General features: G+C 39.5%; 1 protein-coding gene across 1 annotated transcript; it reads left to right on the forward strand.

Annotated features, from left to right (window-relative positions):
* Nucleotides 1-6,145: 6,145 nt before the first annotated feature.
* On the forward strand, nucleotides 6,146-7,565 carry pou4f3 (POU class 4 homeobox 3; the record flags this gene model as incomplete). Its single annotated transcript, XM_079248312.1, has 2 exons — nucleotides 6,146-6,271; nucleotides 6,630-7,565. 2 exons carry the CDS (start codon nucleotides 6,146-6,148, stop codon nucleotides 7,563-7,565), a joined length of 1,062 nt encoding a protein of 353 aa, XP_079104438.1.
* Nucleotides 7,566-11,588: the final 4,023 nt, after the last annotated feature.

Here is an 11,588-nt window from a genome sequence, read left to right on the forward strand (position 1 = left end):
TACCATGATTGATATCAGTAATGCACAACATTTGTGTCTACTGTGAATAGGTATTTTTAAACATACTGTATTTAAACTTTTTTTCTCACCAGATTTTTGTAAAATCTCGTCCTCGGTTTAGGGACAGCCATTCCATCACCAGTAAAACGTTCTCGGTTGCTTCCAGAGAGAGAGATTTATTTATTTTTTCACCGCATCTATGAGCTGTGCTGTACCTTGGTTGGCAGAGAATGTTTTTTTTTTTTTTTTTCATGTGTGTCAGCCTGAGATGTTAAAGGATCCCCATATTTATGGCTCCATGCATGGGTTTGAACATATGCTAGTTTGTTCATATTAAATTTCCCACATTAACAAACTTGACACAAAATTTAACACAAAAAAACAAAAACAAGTGGTGTAATCATACCAACACCATGTTTATCTTTATTTATCAAAATAAATAAAGATTGATTGGAGCCAGTGGAGGTACAGAAGGATACCGGTGCAATCCATTCACTCAAAATGATGTTTACAAATTGCCGTGACCATCAGATACAGTCTTGTAGCATGTATTTAACCCCCCCCACCCCCTTTGTTTTTTTTTCCCCCCCTCACTCGGTGTCCAGTGCCACTCTTTGTGAACACACATCCAAGCAAATGTTCATTTTTAAAGAGTGAGTCACATTTTCACTTGTTCTGTCACATGATGCAGCAAGCCTGACAGGAAAAAGATGAGATCACACACTAACACAAACAAAAGATGCGGCATCCATAAAAAGGTGTTTGAATGTAACACTGAACAGCTGGTTTAATTTCTGTAAATGTGATGTTAAAATATAATTTGCCTTACACAGCCTCAGCAGACTGCTGAGTTTTTACAGGTTTTCTGATTTTGCTTTTGTACATTTTGTAAATGCTTTAAAGAAAAAAAGACTGTTTAACCTGTTTTTTTTTTCTTCTGTCACTTCATGTTAATGACATGAGAGCTTACCCACTTATTCACAAGAAATTCAGTCCACGTTATTTCACTAAACTACATTTGTTCTAAAGAAGCATTCGGAGCTGCTTGGAATAGTGTGAAAACTATTCAGAGATGCAGGTTCTCCTGTCTCACCATGTGGATTTGCATAAGTGCCGCTCCGCCTCAGTCTTAGGTTTTGAACACTTACAATATTGATTGATGAGAACAAACTGATCTCCATGAGTTAAACTAAAATTTTATTTTGTTTTGCTTTCTTTGCATATAATTTAAACCTTCTGAGTACGAAAAGCCAAATCCATTAAGATGAATTTGGAAATGGACTTTAGGAACGAAATTACACTCACAGTTGCTTCATCGGATCTCAGTCCAGCTTCATATCCAGTGAAGTCCAAACGAAGCCAAAACGAAGGAGATATTAGTTTGTTAGTTTGTAGGTCAGACGTTCAGACTGTAATGTGTTTGGACATACACACTTCAGTAACAGACTAACACACTGGCACCATATATAGAAGGTTGAAACATGATTTTTTTCCGCTGCATCACTGTGTCAGTCAAAATTAAATGTATGATGGGAGGCTGATTTTTCCCCTCTGAGACTTTTTTTTTTTTTTTTTTTTTTTTTTGAGGTCATGGACGGGTTTGATGGACGAACCTACAGTGGCAGGTTTCTTGTGTGATAGAGGATTTTTTTGTACTTTTCCGTGTATGCTACTATCTCATAATACTAGTGTAAAAAATGTAAAATGTTTATTGGATAATAGTTTTGGATTTGTTACTGTTTATATTTGCAGGATGTGGATGTATTTTCTTCATGTATTTTGTTTGTAAAAATGGATTTCTAATTCACTAGCATGTTTGCTTTTGCCAATAAAGACGGAGGAATGGGGTGCTTGTAACATCAAAAGGACAAGGGGGAAAAAAAGATCTTGGCGAAGGGTAAAAAAAAAAAAAAAAATAATTATATATATATATATATATATATATATATATATATATATGACTAAAATGATAAAACATTGGCAAAAAAAAGAGAAAAAGCAAGCAAAAGCATTCCAGAAAATATAACCCTTAAACTCTTGTGTGGTTTCCTTTATTCTGTATATTACTGAGATGTTGCTCCATCTCAAAGGTTTGCTGTATATTTATACATTTACACATTTAATATATATTTATATTACCGGTATTAACATTTTTTCAAGTCCTACACTACGAAATGATACAACTTCTTAAATGTTTTGCTAATTTGCTGCTCTGATGGTGCTTGCTCACCACCCTCAGTAACATCAGGAACCAGAGCAGCGTAAGGCTGTAAAGACACTGCTGTTTATACTGGTTGTAGTTTCTTACATGTAAACTCTCATTTGACAAATATGTGGGCTACGAGCTCTATGTTCCAGTAAAATATCAATAAAAAGAGCTTTTCTTTTTACTTTAGGAAGTCAAGTGAAAACACTCAGACTCCGCCTGATGCAAGAGCATCCAACCGTCCCCAGGAGACAAGATTTTAATATGAAGCTTAAACATTACTGTTCCATGTCACACGGCAACCATGATGGAGCATTAACGTGTGTTTAAAGGTTTCACCATAAAACCAGAGGATTTAGTACTTTTTAAAGTTTTACTATCAACATTGCAGGGTTCATTTAGGTCAGGGGTGTCCAGCTCCAGTGCTCTGGAGCCACAGTCCTGCAGGTTTTCATGTTTCCCTGCTCCAACACACCTGTCTCTAATGAATCAGAACTCCATTGCTTATTGAGTCTATTCATTAGAAGTAAGACATGTTGGACTGAGAATACATTTTTAAAAAATCTGCAGGATAGCACCACTTGGTATCTGACTTTTGGCAGCCCTGGTTTAGAGAACAGATGGGAATAAGAGAAATGTTTCTATCCTGAAACCACGCAGACAAAATGTGTGATGTGGGAGAAAATCATTGAATGCATCTACATAAAAGCAGACAGGATGGACAGCTGTATATGTATCTAAATTCAGAGAGCCTGAACTTCACCAGCTGACAAACTGGTGTGAGCCTTGAATGACATTGTGTAACCAGTCAGTCCTCCAAGACACAGCAGTTTTTCTGCAACAGCAAGAATATGAGGCACTCTTGATCTTTTTCAAATGACATGTTTTTATTCCAATATTGTTTATGTTCCCATTGACTACACAAACTTATTCTCATTCCCAGAAGATCTCTGAAGACACATCTTACATTAGTCTACAGTGAACCCTGTGTTTTAGGGGCAGTTTTCACATCTGTCATTCTAAATGAAATAGTCTCAAAACACAGTAACTCATTAAAATAACCAAGGCACTTGGTTTGTAGGACCAGCATTGACCCTAATATGTCATGACAAAATTGCTGCTGATCTCACAGTGTAACAAACAACTATGAAGCTAATAATGTTTCTCTAAACTTTTATTTATATTCACTTTTTCATGTTTAAACAGATTATTAATTCCTGTACAATTAAAAACTACAGAGGGGAAACTGAAGACAAATGAGCTCTTAGAAGTTTAAGAATAATCTTAAAGTCTCAACAGTAATGTGTAAAGACAGAAAAATATTCACCTGCATACTTCTTCGGGGGATTTTTTGCAGATCTTGGTGGGGTGTAGCATAACCCACACATATAGCTGTGTCTCTCATTCAATATAAACATTATCCTGGTAAATTAAACATCGTTAGGGCAACTTTTTAAGATTAAACACCAGCTGGTATTATTGAAAGGCAAGACATAAGTGATCAAACACTTTTTTAACTTCATTCTGCTAAGTTATATTAGCAGAAATTGTTGATACATACATACACACACACACACACACACACACACACACACATATATATATATATATATATATATATGTGTGTGTGTGTATGTAGGTATGTATGTATGTATATATATATATATATATATATATATATATATATATATATATATATATATATATATATATATACATATATATATATATATACAGTAGTCAGAGAAAGAACCTTACTGAGCCTGTGCAGAGTGAAAAGGTTCATTTTGCTTGTTTCATATCAGAGGAAGTGATGGCATTATAGTAACAGACCTTATCAAATGAAAAGATGACCTTTGCTGGTTACAAACTCATGTCCACATAAACATTTCTAAATCCACAAAATAAGACAGTTGCTATTGGCCAGAGTGAAAAGAGCAAAGCTGGCTACAAATTTGGCACCGGATATGGCAGCACAATTCATAAAACATACCAAAATATGAAATGGACAGAGATGACAGAGTTGTAAACAATGACCACTAAATTATAAATGGTCCAAGCTATGTAACATCTATTTGAAGATCTAGATCAAAGATCTTGGTGGAAGAGGTGAGAAAAGGGACTTGATGCTCTTTTCAGAGCGGATTCATAAGCACAGCTTTCAGACACATCCTCACATCCTACTAGGAAAATAGGACACAGTTAAAAACATTTCTTTCTAAAAATAATTTGATCCAACTGATGCTGGGACTTCTAAGTCCCGGATATCTTTGCATTAGACTGGTATATCATGGATCTTATGTAACTGCGAACAGAAAAATATCTATATATTAACAGGCTGTGGGAAATCCGGTGATTTGACCTGGTAATGCTATTGAATTATGGAAACGCTTAAACACACAGTAGTCATTATTTGTCTCAGGGCATTCCTGCAGAGAATCTCTATGCAGCATCAGTCTATGATGGTTTATATGGACTTATAAGGAAACTTCAGGAAATCGTTCCTTCATCTTTCTTCTGGAAACACATCAGCTGCAACAGGCTTGGATGGTGAGAAAAGACTTTGGCTGTTTTAATCTGTGTAATGAATAAGAACATGCCACCGTGGTAATGTATGCCTGCCACTGTGCTGCTGAATTATTCAGGGTCTAGGGAACCAGAGAGGAGGCCGGCAGGATCGGATGGACCCGTTGTGTCATCAGCCCGCCTCTGTCCGCATGGCTCCTCTTTCGGGCCGTCCACCATGAGCTTTAACCAGACAGCTATATGAGAAGTCTGGTAAAGCGGCACTGGCGAAGGGCGTGCACATGGGAGGAGTACAGGCCAAGGCCGCCAGGTCAGCTTGTTGTCAAGCTGCAAGCAGGAAACACAGATGGTGGAACCTAAATTGCAGTATATTTTTTAGGGCTGTGACGATATGCTTTCATCCCGATTCGATTCTGATTTTTTGGGTGTCGATTCGATTTAAATTGCGATTCTCACAATTCTTCAATATTGCTGATTTTTGTAGATTGAAAAAAAAGAAGAAAAAAAGTAAAAAACTTTTTTTTTGCTCGTCATTTTTCTTGATTTAAACTAGGAAAAAACAACACAGTATCCAGACCTCTTTCTGCTGCTATAATGCCCAAGAAGACAATTAAAAAGATCAATGAAAATAATAAAAATAACAATTTATTTATTTATTTTTGTAATGCATTATCTTTATTTATTTGGAAACAAATGTAAAAAAATTTTTAAATTGTGAAGCAAAAAAATACCGATTTTCGATTTTTTGATTCAATTTTCCCACCCCTGATATATATATATAAATATATATATATATATATATATATATATATATATATATATATATATATATATATATATATATATATATATATATATATATATATATATATATATTTAAATAAAAGCACCCTTCATATTGAAACGCTGTAAATGTTGCGCTGTCCATGGTGCTGAAACACATGGCGGTCAGCTTCAGGGTTCAGAAGAAGTTTTTCTTTGTAAAGGTGATGCATGTAGCTGAACTTGGCTTACACATGTGATATGATGCACGCACCTCGAAGTGGTCAAAACAAACTGCAAGGAGAGAGCAAAAAGACCAAACCAACCAATTCATACCATTTTTTTTTTAAAATCAATTTATTTTTTTTTAACAAGAAACCCTCTTTCCACTCGTGTTGCTGGAAGGCCTCACGTTCACAGTCTTGTAAGCTGAGCAGAGGAGGAGGTGGGACGGGAGGAGGAGGAGGAGGAGGGAGACTGAAAGAGGAGGAGGAGGAGGAGGGGAGGAAGAGGGACAGAGGGGTGCCGGGAGGCACAGCCGACTGTGAAGAGCTCAGTCTGGTGGAGGAGAGAGCAGAGGAGCTTTGTGGCTGTCCGCTCCCCGGCTTTCATGTCAGGGGCCACGCTGCTTGCCAGGTGCTTGCGGGGAGGATGATGATGATGACCATGAACGGCAAACAGCACTTCTCCATGCACCCGGCCCTGCACGAGCCCAAGTATCCCGGCCTGCACTCAGGCTCGGAGGGCATGCGCAGAGTCTGTCTGCCCGCCCCGCAGGTACGTTCAGGTCGGGGGGAGACTGGCTGGAGTGGACTGGGTGAGAGGAGGGGAAAAATATCACATTGGAAATGCCTGTAAAGTTGATTTGACAGGACTTTGTTCTATCCTCTATCTCTCCCCCTCTCGCTCCTCTGTCTGTCTCCCCCCCCCCCCCACCACCACTCCCTCTTGCCCTCCCATCCTCCCACCCCACATGTCTCTGCTCTTGCTTTCATATTAATTTTTATGACCTGCGCTTTGAGGAGGGTTCTCTCCTCTCCTCGGCGCTGCTTGCCTTTGGAAAATGTTTTTTAGATCTTGAGAGCTGCCTGACAGAATTCCCCACTGACTCCAGTATGCGCACTCTTGCTTGCAGCTGCAGGGCAATATATTCGGAGGCTTTGATGAGAGCCTGCTGGCACGGGCAGAGGCTCTGGCGGCTGCTGACAGCATTGTCTCTCACGGCAAGAGTCACCCATTCAAACCAGACGTGACTTACCATACCATGAGCAGTGTCCCCTGCACCTCAGTCTCCTCTTCTTCCTCTACCACCGTGCCCATCTCCCACGTTCCTTCCACCATCGCCTCTCATCACCACCACCACCACCTCGGACAGACCCTGGAGGCCGGGGACCTTCTGGACCACCTCTCCACCAGCCTGGCAGTGACCGGGATGGGTGCCCCGGAGCCTCCAGGAATGACCACGCCGGCGCACCACCACCAGCACACACACCACCATCTCCAGACCATGGGGCAGCTGCACCAGGCGATGGCCACGATGGCCCACCCTCACTCTCTGTCAGTGCACGGCGGCATGGCGTGCGTCAACGACGTGGAGTCGGATCCAAGAGAGCTGGAAGCCTTCGCGGAGAGGTTCAAACAGAGGAGGATCAAACTCGGCGTGACCCAGGCGGACGTGGGGTCAGCGCTGGCCAACCTCAAGATCCCCGGAGTGGGGTCCTTGAGCCAGAGCACAATCTGCAGGTTCGAGTCCCTCACCTTGTCTCACAACAACATGATCGCGCTCAAGCCGGTTCTCCAGGCATGGCTGGAGGAAGCCGAGGCTGCGTACCGAGAGAAAAGCAGCAAGCCGGACCTTTTCAATGGGAACGAGAGGAAAAGAAAGCGCACGTCCATCGCCGCGCCGGAGAAACGATCTTTGGAGGCTTACTTTGCCATTCAGCCTCGACCATCCTCGGAAAAAATCGCAGCCATCGCTGAGAAACTGGACCTGAAAAAGAATGTGGTTCGAGTTTGGTTTTGCAACCAGCGGCAAAAACAGAAACGAATGAAATACTCCGCGGTGCACTGAGTTTCACACATCATGAATAAAATAGCCTACTACATTTTTGATCGAGTGATTAATAATAACCTCAGTAGCCTAACTTACAGGGATTTATCGACAGCTCTTCACGTCTCAACTTGGATCTTTTCAAAAAAAAAAAAAAAAAAAAGAAAAAAGAGACTGAGTTTCTTCAGTTTTTATCATTTCGTGTCATTCACTCTTTATTGCTGCACTTTTTTTTCGATTTTGATGTCAATATGGAAATGCTAAAAGTGTTATAGATCTGTGGAGAGGGGGTTGATGTTGTTGAATATGTACCTTGCACACTAAAGGAATTTTCAGTAAATTAACACGAGCAGTTCGTCACATTCAGGGATCTTTTAAAAAAAAAAAAAAAATCTGTAGATAAAAGTTGACAGATTACATTTATGGACTGGAGGATTTCATGTGATGTTCTAGGAAGTTTTAATGATACTTATTAATGAAACGGAAGTTCTCCTTCTGTAACACTGAGATCAATTGTTCTCCACATCATTTGTGCAGAAGTCCACCGTCATTCTTAAATTGTATTTTCACAGTTTTTTTTTTTAAACCTTTACAGCAATGTGAGCTCAAACAAACAGAAATGTTAAAAATTCACTTTTTAACAACTATTTTTGCGAATGAGTCCGCTCTTATGTGAACTGTGTGGTCGTGATTTACGCACAAAAAAATGAGTATTTATAGCAAGTCTTTCACAATGACACTCCGAGTCTGTTTATCTTGAATTATTTAGACATTGAAATGACACCGTCTTATATGGGACACATCCATGTGGCTGTGGCCGCTGCTATATTTTATTATTTTGATGTGAACATGTTTTGAAGAATTGCAGGTGAGGAGTATATATTTATTATATAGCCTAGCTATAATGCCTACAGTAGAACACCTAATCTAAGTATTTATTTTTTTCCCCTCACTTTTGTTTTCACTTGAAAGAAATGTGTGAAATTTAAACTGAATAAATAATTGGTTATTTTCTAAACGTTATCTGGAGCGGCTGTATTTTTGTGCTGTATTGAAATGTGCAGTTTTAATCTGGAGGTTTAGGTGGAAAGGTCTAAATGTGGCGCAGTTCTAAATGAAAAATGATTAGCGCATCCCGTGTTAGCAAAACCTTTTCTAACATGTTGTTTTATGGGTTGTTTTATTTATAGTTCCCGACCCCTCTGCTGCAATGAAATATGTATTGTCGTATATGATACAAACAAAACATTAAGAAGAAGAGGGGGGCCTCCGCCGTCACACAGGATTTTCACACCGTGTGGCGACGAAAGTGTGTCTTCTACACACTGCTAATGGCTCCTTTCCTCCTAATTAGTGCATTTTCAATTATGGATGCTTTCGTGTAAAGGGGTTGTGTCGTGCATGTGGTTTTGAAATTATTAAGTAATGATGATGCAATATTAATTATATGTTGGTACAGAACCAAGTAAGGCGAAGGAGCTGGGAACTCTGGTGATTCCTAGACCAAGTTAAATCTACCACATGTTGACCTGAAGAAGTTAAAGCTCTTTTCTTTTTTCCAGTTTCTTTTCTCTTCCTTTTTTGTGGCACAAATAGGCAGTTTTATCCAATTTCTGTTTCTAACCTGTTTTTGAATCACTCTTTTCCGAAGCTGATTCGAGTAAAGCTTTTGACACAAAATTCCTTTTAAAGTAGCTGATAATCTTAAAATATTTTACAGTTTCTTTCTTCTATTTGTATATTATTGACAGTACGTTTTATTTAATATTGTTATCATGTAAACGTGACACTTCGGTGCTAATTATGATTATTATTTGTTATCCATATTATTATTATTATTATTATTATTATTATTATTAATAATAATAATAATAATAATAATAATAATAATAACAATAACAACAACAACAACAATAATAATAATAATAATAATAACTGTATTAAGGACAAAACCGTTTAAAATGCCTTTAACTTTGGTTAAGATCCAGTGAATTTTTGTGCAGACATACTATGCGCATAAAGTGAAAAAAATGGACTTAAACACCAAGATGGCGGACACTCCATTGCTATGGTAACAGGTGCCCAATGAACTCTTTTGCTCGTCTTGGGTTGTTACCATAGACTGTGGTTGTTACACATATGTGATGAATTTCGTAATCCTACGTCAACGTAGATATTCAGGACCCTCGTGCTGAATTCGGAGCCAATCACATAGATTCCGTCAGAGTAGTTCGTTCAAATACGATGCGCCCATTTTGAAAAATGAGGTTAAAAAAAAAAAAAAAAAAAAAAAAAAAAAGGTAAACACCAAGATGGCAGACACCCCGTTGCCATGGCAACATGTGTACGATTGACTTTTTTGCTCGTCTTGAGATGTTAGACATGTGTGCCGAATTTGGTTTTCCTACGTCAAAATGGACTTTTTTTTTTTAACCCAATTCTTTGGGGGATTTTTGTCTTTTCTACGGGGCGCTCAGAGCCATTTTTGCATTGAAGTGAATGCAAACAAACCAGAGAATATCGCCATTTTTGCCGGGCTTGTGGGGTGTGCCAAATTTCACAACTTTCACGGAGGCGAAGGGGGCCAAACTTGAGCGAGTTGTGCTTACAAAAGTAATAAACATCACAACCACAACAGGGCCCGATCTATAGGCTGCTTCGTACAGTTCGGACCCCAATAAAATCTTTTTCGGACATTTTTTGCCGTCAAACGTATGAGATGCTAATTGTATGTCGTTTTATGAGAATAAAGGAACAAATTAATTATAAATAAATTATTTTTGTGATGCGTAAATTAAACACACGCAACAAATGGGGGGATGCATTATTTTTTTCTACCAACACCAACAGTCCATGTCATGTTAAGAAAATATTTTTTAAAAACTAAATTAATTAATTTTGAATAAGACAGAGAGAGAGAGAGAGAGAGAGAGAGAGAGAGAGAGAGAGAGAGAGAGAGAGAGAGAGAGAGAGAGAGAGAGAGAGAGAGCCACCTCCACCGGAAGCCTCCGCAGCCAACATGACCTGCGGTTGTGGGATTTCTCCCTGTGAGACTTCGGGCCGGTTGTTGTAGTCGAGCTGCGGGATCGATACTTTGCAGCAATCCGCTAAAACGTGGTGGCTCTCATGCATATTCTCTTTGATGATGAGGCGTGATTAATTATGGGTTGCTGAGGGAGGGGGGGCGAACTGCAAACTCAAACCTTAATTGTTCCCATCAGCGTCTCTGTGTAAATTACCACTTCTTCATCTGGACTTTCGGTTATTAGAGAAGCTCATTTTCTGGCGTAAATGTTTGCTCTGGCGGTGTGAATAATTGATCCTTGTAATCGTCTGTATTGATATCATAACGTCCTGGCTCTGCAGTAAGCTGAGCTGTAGGCCTGGAAGCGTCAGCGGCATGTGGAGACTGAGGCCGCTTCAATTATTCAGCAGCAGCTGAAAGGTGTGTCGCTGGTTCTCATGCAATAATAGAGGTGTGTTAAAGGGACAATTTGTGCCTTATCTGTGTGAGACAGCCCATTTAAAATCCACCCACAATTTCCAGTTGAAACAAATGAATATATGAACTATGTATCCAACAGAGGAAATAGTTGGGGAGGGGGAGGGTTAAAGATAGGAGCAAGATTGAGAGAGGAGAAATTGTGTTTACTTAAGATGTTTTCATGCAAGGAAGACCATTTTTGACAGAATGAGGATGGAAGCTCTGTTTAATTGTTGAAGAATGCATGCACTTTTACAGTGTGTGCACATTTACACACAAACACACACACACACACACACACACACACACACAGATGCAGAGGGTGGCTGTCATCCATGGGAACAGACTGAGGGAATGTAAAGGGAGGGGTGGGAGCCAAGACACCCAAAACTCAATAATTTATTGGATGCCAGTAGCAACAAATGAGACTGTGACCAGAGCGAAGGAAGACAGCAACCTCTCTATTAGTCACCTTCAGTTATCATCAGAAGCCAAGCCAGCGTAGGACCAACCTATACTGCTGCATTCAACACACACACACACCTGGGTTCAGCATGTAC

The sequence above is a fragment of the Telmatherina bonti genome, assembly GCF_933228915.1.
Source record: "Telmatherina bonti genome assembly, chromosome: 10".
NCBI classification, from domain to species: Eukaryota; Metazoa; Chordata; class Actinopteri; order Atheriniformes; family Telmatherinidae; genus Telmatherina; species Telmatherina bonti.